Source organism: Nipponia nippon, unplaced genomic scaffold, assembly GCF_047370975.1.
Source record: "Nipponia nippon isolate SJK-2023a ecotype South Korea unplaced genomic scaffold, ASM4737097v1 scaffold_6, whole genome shotgun sequence".
In the NCBI taxonomy this organism is placed as follows: Eukaryota; Metazoa; Chordata; class Aves; order Pelecaniformes; family Threskiornithidae; genus Nipponia; species Nipponia nippon.
In genome coordinates, this window is record NW_028262380.1 from 26,958,821 (window position 1) to 26,981,977 (window position 23,157).

The 23,157-nt window shown below is 40.3% G+C and overlaps 1 protein-coding gene across 13 annotated transcripts in view; it reads left to right on the top strand.

Annotated features, from left to right (window-relative positions):
* Positions 1-23,157, top strand: part of LIMCH1 (LIM and calponin homology domains 1) — a 185,994-nt gene that overhangs the window by 122,157 nt on the left and 40,680 nt on the right. For 5 of the 13 annotated variants that reach the window (XM_087736838.1, XM_087736840.1, XM_087736845.1 and 2 more), the window contains 10 exons: positions 2,164-2,413; positions 3,093-3,365; positions 8,837-9,127; positions 10,392-10,646; positions 11,967-12,311; positions 13,025-13,348; positions 13,850-14,149; positions 15,134-15,382; positions 16,312-16,347; positions 21,544-21,670. In XM_087736838.1, the coding sequence (XP_087592964.1) occupies positions 2,164-2,413; positions 3,093-3,365; positions 8,837-9,127; positions 10,392-10,646; positions 11,967-12,311; positions 13,025-13,348; positions 13,850-14,149; positions 15,134-15,382; positions 16,312-16,347; positions 21,544-21,670 (2,450 nt within the window). The remainder of the gene's footprint in view (positions 1-2,163; positions 2,414-3,092; positions 3,366-8,836; positions 9,128-10,391; positions 10,647-11,966; positions 12,312-13,024; positions 13,349-13,849; positions 14,150-15,133; positions 15,383-16,311; positions 16,348-21,543; positions 21,671-23,157) is intronic. The other 8 variants (XM_087736841.1, XM_087736850.1, XM_087736839.1 and 5 more) reach the window with 7 other exon arrangements.

The window sequence follows — 23,157 nt, forward strand, 5'->3', positions numbered from 1 at the left end:
CATGTCTGTGGTGTATAACTGCTTGTTATGGGTTGTGGAAACTGGTTGCTGCTTCTTCTACTTGGAAGTTAAGAACAACAAAGTTGAGATTATAAATGTAGAGCACGGCTGCATCTTCCATTTGGTGCTTTGGCTTCAAGTGCTTTTTTTGCAAATTTGAGCTGAAAATAATTTCACAAGTAAAATATGAATAATTAAAGGAGCTGTTTGTCTTTGAAGTACTCAACTTGGGGATGCTGGTAGGCACATCAGTAATGAGGGAGAGGAATCTGTTCTAATTCCTCTGCTACTGTGGTTTTCTATTCCAGCATTTCTGTCTGCCGGTTCAAGACTGGTTTTCATGTGATACAAAAATAAACACCAGAACAAAGTCAAGAGCAAACAGAATAGCAAATAACAGTAAGGGATCTTTTCATTTTCTTTTAGCTCTTCTGTGGCCCTGCTCAGTCTAATGATATTACAGCTCTTCAAACCTCAGCTATCCTCAGACACTCATGATTCTGTGGTCATGTCTCCACTTTTTGTTTAGACATAGACTCAGGTTACCAATCATGGTGCTAGTTATCATATGCTCTTAACCAAAATTGTTCAAGCAAAAGATTACGGGCAAAAAGTGCATTGTGATTTTTGTCTAACTAGCTCATTTCCATTGTGTCTTGTCTTTTCTTACTGTTCCCTTTTACTCTTCTTCGTCTCTCTCCAAGCAAACATTGAATAACTCAATCTGCTGCAAAAGCTCTTTGCAAATAACATTCCTAGCATATTTAGACCTCTTTTCCTTCCCCCACTTTGAATTATACACAAGCTCCTTGTGATTTTTATGACTTTGTTGTTTTCGGTTGTTCATTAGGTGGCTCAGTGAATTAGCTAGTAATTTACTAGCATGGTGAATTAGCAAGCGGGCACAACCTGGGTGGCTTCCCCTCACCCCAAAGAGGGGAAAAGCTATTGCATATGCAAATGTTGCAAAGGGTCCAAGGGCCAGAGACGTCCAGCGCTCCAAAGCTGGGAGAAGATTTGAATGCTGGTGGGAGAAACGGCTGAATATGCTCCATTTCACTCATCAAACCAGGGCCTGTGGTGATGTTACACTGCTGGGAGAGAACTATTTACATAGCTTCTTTGTGAATAACTTAAAAAGGCTCATGATGGTGCAGGGAATCTAGTGAATGTCTATGAAGTGGCTTCCAAAATGGCTATGAGGGCAGTTCCACTGCAAATGCTCTTTAAGGTATTTGTCCTACCATTTGGAAGTTTTGTTTTCAAGTTGGAACAGTCTCGTCTAAGTTTCTGTGTTTTAAATGAGTCGTAAATATCAGGAAGCTTAGTTCATTTGAACAAAATAAAGTAGTCCCTCAGCTCTGTTGATCTCCCATCTTATTCTCTGTAACTCTTGATTTGTCTCTCTCACCGTATTTCTTTTCTTCGCCAGCAAGTATTCTTCAGTCTTTGCTGTACTGATCTAACCTCTAAATCCTGAGATCCCTTCCCTCTCTCCTTGCACCTTTCCATCTGAGGATCAAGTCTCTCTGTCTCTTTTGTGATGTGCTAGACTGATTGACCAGGCAGCCGATGAGACTGGAGGGAGACCATCTGAGTCTTCTGGTTTATAGCAGCTGATGCTTATTCTCAGATTTTGATCAAAGCTATGTGCTTTATGCTGTGTGCATTCAAATTGCCGTAAAAATTAGAAGATTCTGCTATTCTGTAAATAAACAGCATGCAGCCCTTTTTGCTTGAGGTTGTGCTATGGACATGTAAGTCTAGGTTCAAGAGTGTGAATCAGGTCGAACATACCCATATGTACAACTAGGAATCATTTGGGCTTTAGTCAGGTAGGCTTCTGTAGCCGTCCTGTGTGATTGACAAGTCTGGCTTAATCTAACCCTGAGTTTTTTGATGTGACCTGTGGCTGAAGATGAGTTTTTCAGGGGTAGAAAGTAAGGGTTGATGGAAAAAAATGTTTACTGTCTGTGTAGGTATTATGGCTACTACCTTCAGTGACTGATTTTAAAATATAAATACAGGTAAAAGTGGCCTTGTTTTTTGGTACTCACATGCTAAATGTAATTTTTTGGTGGTGTCTTCTCTGATTTATAATTAAAAAAAACCAAACTGGATGAAAGTGAAAAGAAGAGGGATTTTTTTCTCCTTCCTCACTAGGGAGAGGAAGTGACTCGGAAACTGACCTGCCACACAGAAAGATGCCAGATGTGAAAAAAGATGATATGTTGGCAAGGCGGACCTCACACGGTGAACCTAAATCAGCTGTGCCTTTTAACCAGTACCTCCCTAACAAGAGTAATCAGACTTTCTATGTACCCGCTCCACTTCGGAAAAAGAAAGCTGAACGAGAAGAGTACCGAAAGAGCTGGAGCACGGCAACTTCACCGCTAGGAGACAGACCTTTCAGGTAAGACCGGCCTGTCCAACTTCTCCCTTCCTCAGTGATGATGCTTTAACATTTGCCTAGTTTTCATTCTTTTCATAAGATGTATGAAGCGCCTTCTGCTGCAGTAAATCTCTTGCTGAGATGGTACTGATAAATTGTTTGTAGCAATTGGCGAAGGTGGTGGAAAAGCAAGGAGTGGAAAATCATTGTCTTGATGTCATTATTAACCATACAATGCAATATATAGCTTGTGTTTGACAAGACGGTGGTTAATATAAGTACCATGGATGTTGACTCAAACCCAAGGCTGGACAAAAATGTTCTGGATGATCTGTCTCAGTTCTCAAGACAGTTACTCACTGACAAATGATACTTATAAGTAACATTTGATATATTCAATCAAAACAGGTAATATTTTTGCTGTGTTTTTTGAAAATCAATTTGTTTGTATGTTGTATTCTATGCACCAGTACAGTTTATATAGCTGTGACTATGTGTTTCTGCATCCTGGTATTGTCAACTGATATTTCACTTTTGATTTGGCCTGAGAAGCAACTTCCATTAAAGAGCATAGTTATCTTCCCGGATCATTCATCAGAATATCCTTTGGCATCTTAATATCAACAAAATGTGCTTATAATAAATAAGCGTATATGTTTCAGGCACAGCATACATTAAACTACCTTGTATAATTCAATAGCAAAGCCCACCCTGAAACCATAGAAGAAGAACAGAATGAAACATCAGGACTGTGTGAAAAGGAGAAAGTGGGCTCCATGGCTCCTGAGGCAAGCTCCCTTAAAAATCAAGTAGGTTTGAATCAAAACGAAGGAAACTCCATAGACCAGTCTCCTTCATGTAGTGCAAAAGAAACATCAGCACCCAAGGGGAAAGATGCAGAAGAGATCAGAAAGTTAAGAAGACTCGAACAAGCTGGCATTAAGGTCATGTCAGCAGCCCAGCGCTATGGCAGGTTAGCCCAACGGTGTGGGAAATTGTGCACGCTTCACGTTTTTAGGATTGGCTGAAGTGTGGGTTTCCTCGATCCGCTGTGATTTCACTTCTCCTAACAAAAATCCAATCTGCTAAGCACTCACAATTGCTAGTGAAGGTCTTGGTCTGAAAAGGCTTGTGATGTGGCAGCTGTGGATTGCAGAGTTGTATGATGCTAACTGCATTTGTGTTGAGAAATTGTATCGTCTTACAGCGTAATGTAAACAGACTCCAGGAAAACTACTACACAGACTACTTGTCACCTTCCACCTAATGCTTTCTTGCATTTAATAAAAAATACATATAAATATACATTAAAAATGCCTTGTTTAGGCAAAAGTTTCAGAAACTTACTTTACTTGTTGCCGATGGGATGGTTTATTTTACTGAACCACACTTTTTAGGTGGTTAATATTTTTAGCTGTGTTAATAAATGATGCATTTGTTTTTAATGGCAGGAACTATAAAAGTGCAGTGCTTGTTAACACATGTACCGGCTAAAGCATGGAGGCGTAGTTCAGCAATCATAATTTGGCTGACTTTGGCATGGAGTATCAGTAGTTATTCACTTATTACCTGTGTTATTTAGTTTTGGATGTTGTTCAATTTGGTTATCTCCTGTTCTTTAACTGAAGAGCTGAATGATGGCTAGGCTCACTGTCCATGCCTTTCCATCACCTGATATCGATCCTCATGAAAAATCTCTCTTTCTCATGGGAATGGCCCACAAAGCCAAGTTTTAACCAACATGTCAGAAGACTAGGCTCTTAAAAATGATCAAAATGGTTTGGTTAAAGGGTAAGTGTCCAAATATCCTCCTGTCTAAAACGTTTTATTTTGGATTGTGGGGTGAAATCCTGACAGTGAGTGGTTTAGCAGATGCTGGTCTACAGTCTGGGCTTTGAAGTGTAGTAGTAAAAAGTACAGCTGTTATGTGATACAGCCTGTTTATAGGTACAGTGACGCTTGTCTGCGGCCATATACAGATGTGCCATATGTAGTTAAAAGTCAGTCACAGTATATACGCTGTCATATGTCCTCTTCTCAGCTTTGCTTCACTGTTGTTGTAACGAACCAGTGTTTGTGTGTGGTTGTGAGGTACTACTTTAACAAAGCCAAATACTAACGAAGAGGAACTATCCGTCATAAATTAGTCTGTCAGGCTGAGTTAGTGTGCTAGTTGATCAGGAATCCATAAACCAGTAGGATACTAGTATAATCCCGTTCTGAGTCCAAGGCTGTAGCATTAATGTTAATAACGTAGTAATATGTAGTAAAACATAGTAATAGCTTGTGTTTAGCAGTGCTGTGCACAACAAATAGCACTGTTTGCATTTGGAGGATGCTCACCATGTTATCTGAGAGTCCCTTTTCCAACCCTGTGCTTGATCTGCTGCCTTGATCTCCACGAAAGAAGCACAAGTGAATCAAATGCGTGGTTCTTTGGCATGAAATCGGGTCCTCTTTCCTTGGACTGTCTGTTGTCCTGACACGGCTGAAGGAGAAGGGAACAGAGATAAAAAGCCGTTTTCACTCCTTGCTCTCAGCAGAAGCAGCTCCTGGAATTTGGCAGCTGGAAGAAGGAGGAGCTGCTGGTTTTCTGCCCCAGCTGAGGGTCAAAGAGCAGAGCTTTGTAGACCAAGCTTCACGATAGCGAAGTAGGAGCCTGTTCCTGGGAATTGTAGGAAGGCACAGCAGAAAAGGCACTGAGGTCAGAGGTCTGTTAAGGAAAAGTATTTGTGTGTGTAAGTGGAAGAATAGTGAGTGAGGAGAAGGGAAGAGTTCAGTGGTGACACTTTAGGATACAGGGGAGCATTTGATCAGCTCTTAATGTCTCATTCTCATTCCCTGTTCTTCGAACTTCTCAACTTCCTCTCTCTTCTTGGCATCAAATTCAAATTTCGGTGCACTAATGGCACTGAGCAATTCTCAGTCCCTCTTGTTTCTGTATTCTGATCTTTTTTTTTTTTTCTCTTGCCCCTCTTACTCCATCATCTTTCTATGATGCCAGCCTCTCTTTTTTTTTTTCTTTTTTTTTTTAACCTGAGGTTGTCAGTCATCTTCCACTTGCTCTGAGTTGTTCACAGGCAGTTTCCTCTCAACGTTTTGACCCCTGGAGGACACCCACTGTGACTTTGATTTCTACAAGGCATCTAATTGTTCCTAAAGCTGAAACTCAGTTGGGGACCTTTCTGGGTCCGGCACAGGAAGGATTTGAACTTGTATGCAAATGCATTTTTTGCTTGGAATCTAAGTACTTATCTCCATTGCTGTGACATGTTCTAGGAAAGGACTCCATTGAATTAGATGCTATACAAATGCATGCCAAAAAGCATTCCCCCTTCCCAAAGGAGTATATTGTCTCTGTATAGCACGTTGTTTTATTGATATGTGATCCTCCTTGCTTGCTTGTTGTCTGCATCTGTCTCTTATTTACACTATTGTATCTGAAAGATAAGGATCAGATTCATGGAGACTCCCTAAAAAGAGGAAGAGAATTAAGTCTGTTCTAATAAATCATGGAGAGGGGAGGGTAAGAAAGAAACATGAGCAAATGAAGAATTCTTGGCATGTTCGTTGCAAAAGGGACGTGGACTGTTATCTTGACAGTGCATAAGTATGCAAAACCCTTTTGTTGTTCTGAAATGCAATAGAAGGATCCACAAATCTGTACGAGACTCTGCTTCAGCGAGTGCAAACACCCATGGTCTGACACTTTGGAAGCACCTGCTGTACCAGCATGGACCTGTGTGTTGTTTCTGCAAGGCCTGGGGCTGGGTATGCAAGAGTGATTTGCAAATCTGCAGGGAATTCTGATCCATTGCAAGCTTCAAATCTACAGTCTTGGCTATCTCTGTGGTGAAGTGACCTTAAAAAGTACTTTTGAGACCTCACAAACTGATTCAGGAGACCCCAAAATGTCACAGCTAGTCTCTGATTCCATTAAAAACAAAATGTAAATGAATGGAAAATATTCTTAACCTAGAAACTGATTGCTGAAGTCTAGTTACATACTAAATCCTGTAAGTTCTTCGGTTATTCATTACAATGACTCATAGTTATTCTTTTGAATATATTATAACTCCATATTTTTTTGTTGCCAGAAACACCCTTCTCAGAAATGCTACATTTGATGTTCTCAAGCTTCAGTAGCATTGGTGGACAGGAGTCTGAAAAATCCAGTAGTTTTTACTGAATAATCACTTTGTTATACATAGGTCTTAAAAACTAAAACCATAAAACAATACTCCCAACCTAACCAGCTGAATAAATACTCATCTTATTGATTTGCATTTAAGAAGTAAATATAAAGAAGACTTAATGGAGTATTATGTGATTTTATACATGCCCTTTATGTCCAGGATTCTGAATATTATTTCCCAATTATTAGATTTCAAAAAAGGGTAATGGTACCAGTAGGAAAGTCTGATTAAAAAAAAAATGAAGTTAATCATATGTACCCTGGCTTATTTAGGAGAGCAAGTTCCAGTGTATATGACTTTTAGATAACTGTTTTCCTTTGTGCCTAAAATGTTAGGCACCATGTATCAACTTTAGATCAGTATATTTTCTCTAAAGTTGTCAAATTCTCGTACTGGGGAAACAAAAGATGTCTTAGGAAACCATAAATGGAAAATCAGACTCTTTCCCTGGTGGTCATCTTGAACTTACGGTATTGCAGATTTAAAAAGCCAGTTGGATTTGGGCAAATTACACTGGTGTATTGACAACCTGCGATTTAGAATTGAGTGATGTAATATGCCTGTTCAGCAGTGAAATCTGAACCCGAAGATGACCTTGTAGGCCTGTTGATTTTGGTATGTACAAGAGTTAACATCCTCAGTAAACTTTTTACCATATTAATTTAGGGAAGAAAGAGTAGGAATTGTTGTTATGAGTGGAAGCTTAGGGATAGGACAGTACTTGCTGATGGAGGACTAGAAACGTGGAGCACTGCAAAGCATACAGCAGCTCAGAGCCGTCTGTTCCAGCTGTTTCTGAAGATGTTGTGAACGGAGATGCTCATGAGGGAGAGGGGCAGCAGCTCCCTTTGGAGCACCATCTGCCAGTGATGTCTATTGCCTTAAATGAAATCTTGATCCTTCAGCGAGATCTAAGGAAAAAGTTGCCTTCGGCTAATTTGAGAGCATGCTCTCCGCATCAGTAATGGGGGATCCTGTGTGTTGCAGCGTAACAAGGCATAGGCAGGCAGTTCTGTATTGCTTCTCTGCACTCCGAGGCCTGAGCCAGGCTGGCCTGTCCGGGATGGTTACGGCTTCCCCGTAACTTTCTCCGGCAACTTCGTTGAACAGTACTTTGACAGGGCAGCTGGGGCCGTAAAATAAGTGGCATGTATAGTGGGCTTGCAGGGCTTTAAAATGTTTTAGAAAAGCAGCTAATTATAGCACAACTGTTTTCTTAAACAGAAGAGAAACTCAAAGCAACCCCTGAGCTCTTTAGATTTGCTTTCTTACTGTCACTCTGCTTAATCCTTTGTGATACCCTCTTTTTCCCTTTGTGTAGCAAGGTGTGCTATATGAAAGAGGAAATGCAAGATATTTGCAGTCTACAAGAGTACTGCATGGAACAGTCTACTACTTGATATCCAACTTTCTAAAATATCAATAAATACAATTTGATTTTTAAGTGGGAGAGTCGCATAGCTCTTACCATCTGTCGTTTCAGTTTGCTTAAGAGTATTGACCATTACAAGTTACAATAAGCTTAATCTTTCTGGGTGCCAGCTGTCAAGGGTCTTTATTGTCGTAATCTTCAGTAACAACAAGGCTGTGTTGGTATCAGTCTCGTTTCTGACCAAGGCAGATGGCAGTGTGTTCCAGCATGTCAGTATCATTGGCATACTGGTGCTATCGTTGTGGCTACTGTATGTCAGCATTGGCATAGAGGGCTTATTCTGGGGGAAAGGGAAGGTTAGTCAGGGAAAGAATCAAGCATGGATGTGTGTGAGAAGAAAAGCAGTTAAGAATATTGGGGCAAGCACCCTCAGTGATTACTCAGGTCTTAAAAAAACATACAGCCATTAAGAAAAAGTGCCAGATATCTGGTGTTTCAGGATTCAGCAATGTTGGCCAAGGATTAGGTATTTGCATCAAATCTCTTTCTTTGTTTGAAGCGTTCAAGAAGTTCAATACTGCCATTTACAGTACTACATTCACTGCATCTAGTATGTTAAGCTAGTTCTTACTGGTTCTTCTAGCTGTAGCTAAAATAACTAAAGATCCAACGCTACTGATTTTCTGTGTGAAGTCCTTACAGATTTGTCACCTGTGTATGATAAGTCTTATTTATAACAAGGCTTTGCCCAGTCTAACAGCAGCGTGGAGCATATTTGATTAACTGTGCTTGCTTTATGACCTGGAGATGAGTGCTGCCACTCCCTTCTCCTCCCCTGGTGCATCAAGAGCTTTCTTTAATTTTGCTCTGTGTCAGTAAAAAACCAACATGTGAAGACAACGGAAGCACCCCAGACATCATCCTTCGCAGGGACAACCCCTTCATGATACATTACCAAGGGAGGGATTCTGGTTCAGAAGATGAAGCAGCCAGCAGAGTTCCTGATTTAGAAAAGGATGACTTTGCCACCCGGAGAGCCAGAATGAATCAACCCAAAAACATAGTTCCGTTTAACTCCTTTTTAATTGGACCCTATACAAGTAAAGATAAAGGTAAACTGGAAGACGTTAAAAAGCCATTGCAGATGGAAAAGCAGGAACATGCAAGGTGTGCACTTACGGTCTTTTTCTTTCTATTATAATGCTTAATTTCACATGGCTTATTGCTGTGTAGGACTAAAGCTGTCTTGGCTACAAAAAACTTACAGGGTGAAGTAAATGCAAATGGTTTATCATAAAGTGAACAAAAAGAGAGATGTAGATTACTTACTGTAATTTTTTGTTACAGTATTGGGACCAGGAGCTTAAATTGACTGAGTGTAAATAACAAAGACTAGACACTTGTTACCTAAGCTCATGAGACAGCTCATGAGCATGAGTAGTGGAGGATAAACTTAGAAGATATGTTTTGCATCTCAGCTCTTTTGCTGAGCATTTTCAATGCACATTTTTGGAGGCTTTTTTTTTTTTTTTAATGCAATGCCATTCTTTTAATACCCTGCAGAAAACATGGACTTAGTCTTTAGTTAATGCGCTGAATATACATACCTGCTATACTGCACTGAATTGTGTTGCACATAGTCCTAATGTTTTTTATATAGCATTGTTTTTGGAAATGGAGCATGGCTTACAAGGTTTCAGCCTAGAAAATCTCTTCTGTCTTCAGTTCAGTGATACAGACCTTTAAGAAGTTGCTGAACACGCGTATCTGCTAGGCACACATCTTCAGGAAAAAAGTATATTTGTTTTATTTGTGCAAAGAGAAGTGATCTTAGATAAAACCACTATGTACACATTATAGTGGACCTTAACTGTGCTAACGGATACATTCAGAAAACTTCTCTTAATATCCAGTAGCTCTTTTCAGTAATGCAAAATATGCCTTTCAGCTGCTGGTAATGTGATTATATAAACATTTTCTAATGACTAGTTTGGCAGGGCATCTGAAGAGCCCACAACCAAATTTTAATATTCTAATGCTATTGACACGGGTCTAAGATCAAAGAAATTCTGTAGTGTGTTTGCAAGCAAAACTTGAATTCACTTTGCTAATAATATGAAAATGAGAGATTTGTAACTATTTACAAGAAAGCTTATTGCAGAAACGCTGAATGCAGTACTAACTTAAAAGATTTTTCTTGCTTGAGCTAGGAGTAGAAGTCATGTGATGAAGTGGTCTCAGTAATGCCTGAGCGGGGTAGCATAGACGAGAAGTTTCAACTTCAAATGATTCCATGTTTACTTCCTAAAATTAATCTGCTTATAAATTCAGTTTTATCTTCTTGCGGTCTGAAACTCTTCTATTGACACTGATTTATCATTGCTCCCTCAAAATATCTTTTCTTGCTGAACTTGAATGTGCGTTAAATTAGAAGAAGACGGGTGCACATGGCATCAGCAAAGCAAACAGTGACAAGCAAAGAGAACCCACTTCTGCAAACTGAGAAGGCTGAGTCAGAGGAGGAACAGCAGGTGAAAGTGGCTGATACCGAGAGAGATGATTTGGCTAAACGGAAATCACAAAGTACCCTTCCTCAGCTACGAGAAGATGTGATTTTTGTGAATGCCTCTATAACAAAAGCAGATCTGGAGACCTGGAAAAGATTGAAACTGTCAGGGGAGCCCAGGTATGGTTTCTGCCTATGGACAGGATTGGCACCCTAGGAAGCATGTTGAGTATGTCACGATCCACTCTGTGTGCTTGTGGTTTTAAACTTGAAGAATGCCTTGATGACAACCAGTCCTCACCCGTTTAGGTTTTCAGGAGTCATCCAAAATCTGTACAGAGATGCTCTCTACCTATCATGAAGTGAACGCGTGTCCATCGTTTAGAACGATTATAGTAGTTTCACGGGCGCTCCCCCAGTAGACACTCTTAATGTCATATTAGGAAGGTCCCTCTTGTCTTGTGGATCAACCTGCTTTGAAGCTGCTCTAAGGTGAATAGCGCAAAGGCCCATGTGGCACCACTGACTCAGTAGCACTGTGCTGCTGCTAACCAAACTGTCTTCAGTACTTGGAGCGTTATACCTTGGGGGTATTCACTGAGGATCAGCATCTCTTTGCATTAATGTGGCTATACTGCTTTTGAGACCTGAGCTAATATATCTGCATGGCAGTGTACTCCAGTGCTGAGTAAATACACCAGCACTGTTTGTCACTGCAGCAGGAGTTTCAGGAGCCTCATCTTATGGTGTAGACATGCTCTTATTGTAAACTAAACCTCCACAAAGGGAACCGGTATAAAGCAGTTATTCTAAGCTATTTCCCTATGGGAGTGGGCTATAATGTATGCAGGTGATTTGTGACTCCAGTAGGAAAGGATAACAACTCCTAGCCTTCCTGTTTACACGCATGCCGTTTTCCAATTAAACGTGGCCATCTGTTCAGGCATTCTTCTAACAATGTGGTCGCTGTGTGTAATTTTAGCTCTAATACAAACCATCAAAACTCAATCATTTTTCGTCTCAAAGATATTAGTACTCTCTCCATTACTTTTGAGGTGATTTATTAAAATCAAGATTCAGTCCCGGTGGTTCAGGATAAGTGAATTGCCCTTTCTGGTGCTTTCACACCACTGGAACTGCCCTGTGAGAAGGTGGGTGTGCTGGTGCTTGCGCAGTTCCATGCAACGCACGGCCCAGGTATGTGTGAGCAGATAAGGGAACTATGGCTGTGTTAGGGTGAAGAACTGAGCCTGGAATGGGCCGTATGCTACGTTCCTTCCCCTAAGGAAGGGCTTCCATGGATGTGCTCCCAGAGTTTCCCCAACAGGTCTGCCGTATTTTCAGATTTTATCTGCCATTTGGGCCTTGGTATACCACATCTTTTTGTACCTGTGTCCTTGAATTTTAAAATAAAAACCCTCCAAAACCTTAGGAGCATTTAATTTGCTTTATTCTGGGGTCTCATTTGGGGGCAATTCTTTTGTTCCTCATTCATACTAGTGAAGAAGATTTCACGTGTCCCAGTGACACTCTGCCACCAGCTGAAATCACAGTGAAAGCAGCAGCCCATGATGATTTTGCTGTCCGCAAAGCCAGAGCAAACAAAAAGGCTGGCAACCCCAAGCAGAAGTTTGTGCGTTTTGGGCCAGTAACTGAGATTGATCAACAGAAATGGGACAAGCTTGTTATTGGCAGAGCTTCATCCAAGAGTGGAACAGAAGAGAAAAGCAAGAAAGACGGTGTGGAGAGTCACTCTGGTGTTGAAAGCTCTCCTTCAACCACTGCTGGCAGTCTCAGGTTTGCTGAACACAGCGATGAAGTATCTAAGCCACAGAATGGGTCCAGGTATTTGGTGTGGCTTAGGAAGCGCTGCTGAGCTGGAAATGAGACCTGTTCTTGCCAGATGCTGATCTGCATGGGGGTGGACTGCAGCATAGACCTAAGAGCTGTTTACGCGCACGGCCTTGTTCAGAAGTCATCTGACACCTTCACGGTATCTTAACATGTTTAGGGTTATGCAAAACAACGCTGTGCAAAGGTCTACCGAGAGCTTGCCTCAGAATTTCTGATGAGCCGTGAAATCACCGGTATCTCAGAGTCTGAGCTGTCGTTCAAGCTTTCTCTGCTTCTTGAATTCCAGTGGCTTTGCTTTGCCTGCTTTCAGCACTGTAGGAATTTGTCCTTCAGCTTGCTGGCCTTACTGATGTTCAAAAAATGCTTTCTTCAAACCTAATGGATTTACTTTCTTTTTGAAGATGTAGTGCTGAAGCCAAGGTGTATCGGTGCTCTGTGTTTCTGGCATTTATCTGGAGGAGAATTTACAGCTCTGGGAAGTTAACATATTAACAGAGCTTACATTTACTTGGCTTTTCTTTAATCTCTTAGTCTGTGGCTGTAGCAAGAATTTTTAATGAATGCTTTTAGCAAGCAATTCATTCAGTTAAGTTTGTGTGTTTATAAAACATTTGCAAACTGACTTGGAGGACTCCTTTTCTTACCTTTCACTTGACCTGAGAATGTTTTGTCTATCTCACCCCTCCTCTCGATCACATCACTAGTGAGGTAGCCAAGTCAGGTACAGATGACTCTTGCAGGAGAATGCTGTCACCTGTCCCAGCTTTTGGCATCGTCTCTGAGAAACAAACCCTGTGCAATATGAACAAGCGGCAAGAAAGCACCGAGGAAGAGTGCTTTGGGCATTTACCAGACATTGAGAGAGATGATATGTTGGTTAGAAGGATGGGAACTTTTCAGAAGCGTACCACTAGCCCCGTTCCCATACATTGTCCTCCCCTGTCAGTAGCTCCTCATCTGCTGCAGCAGCGGCAAGGGGAGGCAGTAGCTCGTGAGAAGGATTTGAAGACTCCACGGGAAGCAGAAAGGTCAGAGAACAGAAACATATCCCCCTGAGCCTCATGCCTGGTTTGTGTGTGGTGTTAGCTTGGATCAGTCAGCAATGTTGTTCCATTCTTCACGTGGCCTTTAAAGATGTGTTTTACTCATTCATCATGGCATGTCTTCTGTTTTATGAAATTACTTACAAGAATGTATCCTATGAACATAGAACAGTCTGTTTTCTTTAATAATATTTAAGTATTTCAGTTGTTAATTGCTGTTCAGCATGGAAACAGTCTTTCATCTTTTGGGGGGATTTCTTTTGCAATCCGTGGTGCTTTGTCCAGACTTTTGTGCTAGCTTCCAAGTGAATAATTCCTCGCATACATTTTTATGCAATCCCCAACTTCTAATGTATCACCTACATAAGTGTGGCATTCAACATTGCTCTTCTTGCTCTCACTCCCCGCACTGTAGCTAGAGATGTCTAGTTGTCCATCACTCTGCAACTGTGTTTTGAGTAACAGTACCCCACGTTGCCTCAGCAGCTGCTTGCCTTTGGGTTGCACAAGCGAGCGTTATCATGGAACGGTGTCACTTGTCTCTCTGAGCAGTACTGTCACACGAGAAGAGAGCCAAGAACAGCTTGAAATTCCTCAGCAGCAGAGCAGTGGAACAGAAAACAAAGTGAAATTTCCAGACCCACAAAGGGATGACATGTTGGCCAGAAGAACTGGAGCTTTCCTAAAACAGCCTGGGCCCAGTGTTAAGCAGTTCCTTCCCATGCCATTTTCAAAGCAGCAGAATAAGCAGGGCACAGCTAGAGAACCTGAGAAGAAAACTACGAGGTAAGAAAGTTGTGCTTCTCTTTCCCTTGCAACTGGCCCTGTGGGCTGTTTGTTAAGATCTCTTGATCTGGAAGAGTTGCTTTTGGCCCAGCAGCAGTTTCTTCCGTACTTGTCCTTGATTCTGTGCCAACTCTTTCTGCTCAAAAGAAGGCAGTGTAGGGTTTCTGGCCCTTTTGGTAGAGTGCTGTAAAGACTCAGAGCAGAGCTCTACAGCTGCAAATTTCTAACAGTGTGTGGAAATGGATATGCATAGCAAGATTGTGTTACATTTGCAGAGCTTTCTGGTTAAATACGAGCTGATCATTACAGATGGTTCCAGCTAGAAATAGAGGTGCTGGATATGGTAGGTTAGATGCTTGTCTGTGGCTTAGCTGGTGCCAGTGACTTCCAAACAGGAAATCTAGAGATCCTGAGATCCCTCCTGATAATGCTCGATGTCTTTCTAAGCACCTTTGTTCAGATGCATGAGGCTATGTGGGGAAGTTGGTGGTTTAAGCCTTTGAACAGAGTTATCGTTGGCTGGTTGAGCCACATGCAAGCAGGAGTGGAAAGGTTCTTTTTCATCAGCCTCTTCAAAGCACATGAGGAGAAGGATGTGCATTGCGCCTGTGCATGCACAGAGGAAAAACTGGTGTACAGCTCAGCCAGGAGAAGAAAAACTGCCATCTACCATAGAATTGAACAGTGGTTTGGTGTTGAGAAGACCTTAAGTTGAATAGCTTAGTTAAAATATGTACTTAATACTTTGGCAGTGTCTAGGACAGTTTGTGTTTCTGACTTAGAGGAATAGAAGTACAAGCATTTGACTCTCTATTAAAGTTGTTTCGTGCACCTGCCTCACTTAGCGTGTTACCTGTCGGCTATCTGTGTTGGGGGGGGGGGGGGGGTGTTGTTAACTTGCAGTTACACTTTTCATTATGTATATGTGATTTTTCAAATGTTGCTTAATATGTCTCTTTGCGCTGCTGCGTTTGGCTCACTCAGGCCTGAAAAATGTCCACAAGTCTGCATTAATAGCTCTGGAAAAGCTGTAATACAACCACCGCAAGAACAACAGCAAGGGCAGGAAAAATGCAATCTCCCTCCTGCAGGACAAGATGATACTATTTGTACTGCCCAAGTGGGTGAAGGTACCCTTAATGAAGTCCACCTTGGTCAAACACCTAAGCTTCAGGAGGTTCCTGAGGAAAACAAAGCGGAAACATTGTCATCCAAGGATGAGCATCTGCAAACGTGAGCTCTCTATGGTGTGAATCACGCAGCTTGTATGCCCCTGTGTGCACACTTCAAAATTCAGATTGTGCATTGCCTGGTGTGTTTTCAGTCCAGACTAAAGTACTGTATGTCCGTAATACACTTTTTAGAAACAAACGGAATAGTTGTGTGATGTATTTTCTTTTGAAATATTGAAATGAAAGCTAATTGAAAGGAAATATTTGATTACAGTATATTGTTGAGTTGCAAAAAAGGTTTATGAATAGCAGAGGTTCAACTGGACTCTGCTCTTTTAGAGATGTGTATCTTGCTTCTCCATGATTAGAAAATGTTGCAGTGTCGACTTTTGTACTTGATGTTCATTTATGATAAATCCCAGATACAAATATGTGGTTTGCATGGCTCTAAACAAGACTGTTACTTTAGTGAATGACACTGACTTGTGTATTACCGGTACCTTTTTTCAGCTACCCCCACCCCAAAAAAAAGACCCCAAAGGAAATCCTGTGACTCACTTTCTGCCTATAATATTTGTCTCTTCCGTGCTTCAGTAATGGTGATTCTGAGCACTGCTGTGGAATGTAACTGTTAAGTTTTGTCTCCATTCATCGCATGTGTGGCACTTAATGTAAATGTTAATATATTGTCTATTTTCAATAACTATTTTCTACACCCATTTTAGGTATACTTCAGCAGATTTTTATAATGGGGGCATTAGTATATGGTCAGGGAGGGATGGGTGGTGGTCTTACGTAGTTTGACCTCCGGATGGTTAGGTAAGTCTTGTTTGCTGAATACATAATCCCTGAACAGTATGGTTCTTTTTTGGTCAGCTTTACTAGTACAGGTTGGATGGTCAAGTGACAGTTACCCAAATGGTATGGGTCCAGTTGCAATTACTACTTAATGTATTTATCAACACTCTAATATTATATTTGGTCTTGTAGATTCGGCCCCAGAACTGCTGTGTCTGATGACGCAGAGTAAGTTGTCTTGTGTTCACAAGATTCTATTTTAAACAACTTACACTGCATGCTTTCCCGTCTTTCTACTAATTTAAAATGCAGTTGATGCCTCATTATTATTTTGCAGTGTTCCAGCAAATAAATTTTTCAGAAAAGCACTGAAAAATGGAATGCACTATGGCTTACATTGCAGCTAAAAATAATTTTTATATAAAAGCCCATAAAAACTGAGCATAACACTAATGTCCAGCTGTTGCTTAAAGTATCTTTTTCTTTTCCCTTTCCTTTCCTTTCCTTTCCTTTCCTTTCCTTTCCTTTCCTTTCCTTTCCTTTCCTTTCCTTTCCTTTCCTTTCCTTTCCTTTCCTTTCCTTTCCTTTCCTTTCCTTTCCTTTCCTTTCCTTTCCTTTCCTTTCCTTTCCTTTCCTTTCCTTTCCTTTCCTTTCCTTTCCTTTCCTTTCCTTTCCTTTCCTTTCCTTTCCTTTCCTTTCCTCTCCTTTCCTTTCCTTTCCTTTCCTTTCCTTTCCTTTCCTTTCCTTTCCTTTCCTTTCCTTTCCTTTCCTTTCCTTTCCTTTCCTTTCTTTTTCTCTCCTTTCCTTTCTTTTTCTTTTTCTTTTTCTTTTTCTTTTTCTTTTTCTTTTTCTTTTTCTTTTTCTTTTTCTTTTTCTTTTTCTTTTTCTTTTTCTTTTTCTTTTTCTTTTTCTTTTTCTTTTTCTTTTTCTTTTTCTTTTTCTTTTTCTTTTTCTTTTTCTTCTGAATTTCCATTGCCTCTAATCAGCTACAGGTAAAGTGAGTTGGTTTGAATCTGGGCTGGGTGTTGAGCAAAAAAATGAAGTATGACCTATACAGGAAGAAAACAGAAATCCCAAAGTAAAATAAAATCCATTGTGATCTTTAGAATAATTACCAGGAAAATATATCTTCAGCTATTCCTTTATTGACTTTTAAAAACTTATTCTTGAATTCCTTCCAGGTTGGATTTAATTTAATAAGGTTACTAAACTTCATTTTTTTAAGCTCTTCACTTCGATGCTTTACTTCTGGCAGAAGGAGTAGGACTGTGACATTTATTGCACTCAAACATATTTTAATTGTGTGTGTATGCATGTAAACTGTAGATCAGAATAGTATGCAATGTCATTTAGAAAGCTCTGTGAAAGTATTAGCTATTCTTACAAAGTGCAGGCATTTAAAAGCAAAGAAATAGTTGGGAACTACCCACATAATAATGTCCTTAATATCCTTCTGTTCAGAGAAATGCGCATGACCTTCTCTGTCGCCCAGATTAAATCACAAACTAGAAACAGCATGAAGGGTTTTTTTGTAACAACTATATACAGAGACTCATATATAATTTTTCACCCTTTTCTCTAATGATAAAGGCTAGAATCGTGGACTGAATATTCTTTACGAGATCTGTAATACCTTAATGCTGAGCAAAGCCTGACCACAGAGTAAACGCAGTCATTTTCAGGCAGCAGAAATCTCTTCAATCAAGTGAAGAGATGAGATAAAAAGAGCATAACAACACAGGGGTGTTATATGTAACAATGGAGACTTCCCTGCCATTTCAGAAAGCGTACCTATCTGATTGATTGGTTCATTTGTGTTTTCCCGCATTTTTGCATGTCTCTATTAAATGCAAACATGAGAGAAGGTACATGGAGATGCCTTCAAAGAGGCATTGCAATGCCTTTGGTTGTATAATATGAGAGTAGCAAAAATTAATAAATCATGTTGTTTATTCCACATTGATTCTGATTTTGGTTTAAAAGGCAAAACAATAAATGTTTAAGCCTCATTGTCATCCTTTCCAGATGTGCCACAGTTTGAGCAACTATTTTCCTAAACTGTCTTTTAAGTTCTTATAAACATAAGATTGTGGTTTTTCCTTCTGAAGACTGAAGTACTTATGAAGAATCTAATAATTTGGCTCTCAAGTAGGAAAAATAAATTGAACTGACATTTAAAATGCTTCCAAAATGTTTGTCAAGTCTCCTTTAAAAACTCTGTAACTTGAATTCAGTCTTAGAGTAGATGCTGTTTATTCCAGCAGCAAAACTAGAAACTCCTTTATTAGAGTGACAAAGTTCCCTTCAGTGGTTAGTGAACGCTAGATACTGTCATCAACCCTGGTCTGTCTCAAGATCCAGAAAAGGCAGTGCTTCGTGTGTTGCTGCTGATCAGCCCCATTCCCATCTCCCAAAGAGATGGGGCTGAATTCTGGTGGTAGTGTGACAGTCCAGTGTGAGTTTAGGCTTATGCTTTATACTTTAGGCCTGACAAGCAAATAATAGTGAGCTGAGATTTTTGAGTATTTGTTTACTAGAGTCTGATTCTTTAGCCAGCCTGTCACTTTTTATGTTTTGTTGGGGTTTCTTAAGTCTTAGTATGCCTGTAAAATGGTAATGCAGCCACATAATAAATGCCTTGCATAAGGATTTTTAACATATTCTCATAAAAAGAAGTTTATTACCTTATTTCTCACTTTCAAATTAAATAGTCTGAACACTCAAATCCTTGAGGACTTTTTTTATCCAACACTTGTTCAGGCCTGTTTAAAAAAAAAAAAAGAATTGCTGCATGATATCACTGACAAGAACGACTGTAATTTGTGAGAATAAAGTAGCGTAACTCATCCCAAAGATCAGGCCCTCCAAAATACACTGTTGGTCTGCACAGTGGTTTTTCCCAGGTCTTCGTTGGAACAGCAGGTCTGGTACAGTGGTCAGCAGAAAGGCCTTTCTTGCTGCCAGACAGAGTTTGGATACAATCCCCAGAGCTTTGCTAATGGCAGAAAAATCATGAACATGAATTCAATTCAGTAGAGTTACATCTCCTCCATCTACTTGCATGCTGTGTGCCTGCTGGCCCAGCACATGGTTGAAGGAAGGAGTAGTTCTGTTCATGCAGGTGCTAGTGATGGGCTGGAGCCATATGTAGTTTATATAAGAAAGAAATAAGACGAAATGATGTGGGACTCACAGTGAAAGTGTCTTTTGGCAGAAGCTCAGAGTTTTGGCCTCTGTGATTCTTTTCTAAGGATGAACTTGTCAGGCAGAGAAGTCAAAGTAGACCTTTCATTTGGCCTTGTCAATGTATTCAGGAAAGTACATGGTTCTCCTTAATGAGAGACCAACTACATGTTGGTCAGAGCAGAGCACAGTGCTTTGAGATGTGACTCCTTCAGATTGCTCTCTTGGGAAGATAGGTTTGTGCAACAACGTGTTGCTGCAGAGTTGATGTTTGAACCTACCTGGTTGCTTATCCATGGCAGTGAAGGCCCAGCACAGGAGGTGACAACTAGAGTAGAAGGCACACGTGGGGTTGTAGTGTATAGTTTGGTTCCTGGCCTAGGCTGAAGCCTTTGCTAGAGTACCTTTTTTATTGCTTTGTTAATAGCCATAAAACCTTTGGTTTTGTTGTCTCTGCGCACCCTGAGAGACCCAAGTGAAAGCAGGGAATAAATACTAGCCTTTCATCAGGACATCAGGGGACTCTTGGTAGAAAGTATTTTTATTTTCCTATCCCAAATGGCAGAGGGTGAGTACTCGTGCACTCTACTAGAACCAGGTACCACCATTTCAGGTCTTCTGTTTTCTTCTACTGTATGTGAATGAAAAATTCTCTGGCATGAGGGAAGGGTACAAGAAAGGAGCTACACAACCAGTTTGACCCAGTAGGCACAAGGTGGCAAATACTTAACGCTAAAGGCTTTTCTTAGTGTGAGTTGCAAAAGCTCTTAAACTGAAATAAACCCTTTAAGGTGGCTTTATTACAAGTTATGCATCTCCCAGCCTACCTCACCAGTCTGCAAAGTATGACTGATACTTGAATATTCCATAGCAGATTATATGCCTTTAGTTTTAAAAACAACAAAACTTGCCATCTCTTTAGGTTCTGTGATTTAGGAGGGCTCCAATCTAATCCTGAGCAGTGCAACCCTTAAACTACCCACAGAGAAACCCAAAGTAGCGTACCCCTCAGCACTCTGTTTAAGGGGTGAGGCACGGTAATATGCTAACCTCACTGTTCATGCTTAAAGGCAATAGGATGTGTATTCTGTCCTTCGTTTCTGAGTAAATACTTACTAACAGGATGGGATCTGTGCATGTCCTTTTTCATCCGCTGCCCAGACGTTTCAGTTTTCCCTTGAGAGTGGTTTGTTTTCATCTTTGCTTGCCTGAATACAAGTGTTGGCTAAATAGATATATGCACAGCTTTCCATGTCTACTCACTTTGATTACTGTGGATGCAGTCACCTGCAATTTTATCCTCCTTGGGTGCTTCTCCTGCTAGTTGGCTTGTTGGCTCACCTAAAGCTCCAGATGACCATTTGAAGACTGCTGTGAAATCACTTCATGTGGAACTGCATGGCTTTTTTTTTTTTTTTTTTTTTTTGCTTTTAATGGCACAACTGACGTCATGTTTTACTAATAATAGGTAGTAGGGGGGGAGTAGTAAGTACGTTATCTTCATGTGAAGGTCTTTATATAATATGAATAGATGTATAATATCAAACCATGACCTTTTTTCCCTTTAACTCTCCAAAGGTCAGGGACAGAAATAGAATGTGTAGAAAGAAACTGTTTTGTCCTTAACGTCAGCTTTTCCTTGTTAGGTTAGCTGTATTAATAAGTCGGTGCTGATAGCACTGAGTTTCTTGGAGGCAGGGAGGGAGAGGAGGAAGTACCATGCTGTTTGCACTGCGTGTACTTCTCTGGGCAGGCTCTCCCTGGTTTTGTAGCAATAGCATTTAGCCAGCCATGCTGCCCCTAATATACTTCTCAAGCCTCTCTTGTTTTACACTGAAATGGAAACTTCTGTCTGCGGTGTTAATTGGAGGGGTCTTGAAAACTCACTGGGAAACAAATCTTCAGAAAGTAAAATGTTCTGAACTCTGCTCTGAATAGAATGATTTCAATAAGAGCTATTGATGGAGTTGTAATGTTAGTAATGCCTCTTAGTGAGAGGCAAAGTTGCAGTCAACTAACAAAAACAAGAGAAAGTTGAGGAGTACAGTGCCTGAAGTACTGTGTGGGGAGCCATAGGGATGCTAACTGGTCCTTCTAGGGGACCGCTGCTTTTGGGAGCTTCATAACGGTGCAGGTGTCTGATTCTGCTGTAGCACCCTCATGTGGCTTTAGCTCTAACAACCTGAAGAAATACAAGCCTCTAAATAACGCTGCACTACTACTTATTTCCCCCTTGTTTAGGAGCATGAGCATGTTTGACATGAGATGTGAAGAAGAAGCTGTGACTCAGCCTCATAGCAAAGCTCGCCATGAGAAACTGCAGAACGTACACAACCAGCTGAAAGAGGATGAGACCAGATGGCAAGACGTGAGTATGCAACATTGTCTGCAGTGCTGGCATTGAGGCAAAAAAGTGCAACCTGCTAAACTACAGTTGTTCTCTAGCACTAAAATAATCAGGAGCTTCCCCCCCCCCAGTGGATTGTTGCTAAAAGCACAGAAGTTCATAATTTGATGTAAATTACAGAATACAAGGTCTTCTGGTGCCTCTGCCTATGTATCATGTATTTTGCTTTTTAAAAAAATGTAATTAAACCATGATTAAGTAAAAATGGAAGCAGAACAGCTTCTGACTGATGATTTCTCTAACTCCTGTAATTAGTAAACACCCAAAGTGACAAAATACAAGACTAAGCAGGACAGTGAATAAATAGGTTAGACTTGGCTTTAATAAATTCGCATAGATACGGAAAATGCTAACATTTTCCATCTTGTCCAAGCAAACAAATTACCCTTGAAGTTAGCTACACCCTGCTTGGGTTACAAGTCCTTTCCAAACCCTCTTTCCTCAATGTTTTTTTTAAGCTGTCTTGACATTTGGCATTATCTTCAGCCAATTAGTAAGGACAGAAGAGCATGATTTGCCGGTAAGTTAGTATCAGGATTTTTAGTATCAATCCTGTTCATTCCTAAAGACTGATTTTGAATGAGGAATTTGGGGCATATTTTTTTAATTTAAAACAAAACAAAACAAACCCCAAAAAAACTCCCAAAACCCCACATCTCTTCAAGCAGCTAGTACAGTAATTTCCTATTATAAGGACAGCTACTGTGAAACATCTCCAAGAGGTTTTTGATAGAAAATTCAAGGGAAAGTCCAAAAAAGAACAGTATATACAACTAAGAAAAAACTTTTTGTAGCAGAACAATGAAGAATTTCAGCTGAGAGGTCTGTATGTGTGGGAAGCCGTAATTTCCCAGCATAGATAAGAATGAGTCTAAAGGCATTCAAGAGGTTTGAGAACTCTTTGCTGTTGAATGGAAAATCCTCTGAGCTAAAGTGTGTAAGTTTTCCAGGCCCTCAGCACCTTCTGCACTGAACTAAAAGTTCTGAAGAGCCACTAAAAATGCCCTTACTGGAATGTCCTTGGCATTCAAAGGGCTTTATGGAGATGACACCGCATTCATGGTCAGTTATTTTTTTATGTGCCCATGCTGTAAATTTGCCAACAATTAACAGTTTTATGGCTTTTTTTAATTATTGTTATTCTAAAGCATCAGAGCTGGAAAAGATAAACATGTCTGGTTTTTATTTACAAAAAGAGGAGGAGGGCTTCTGTTATGAAATTTGCTAATGAAAAACTAATTTCCAAACAATAAGCAATAGTGGGAGTAGCTGAATAAAGAAATGCTTTGGTACTTCAACGAGAATAATTAGTAACAGAGGAAAATGAAAGGCCTATGTTTCAAGAAGCGGATTATAGACTGATATATGTAGGTCATGTGAAGAAATACTTTAATGAGCATTCCCTTGAGTGTAACGTCAATAATTTGTGGTTTTAAGCTAAATTAAAA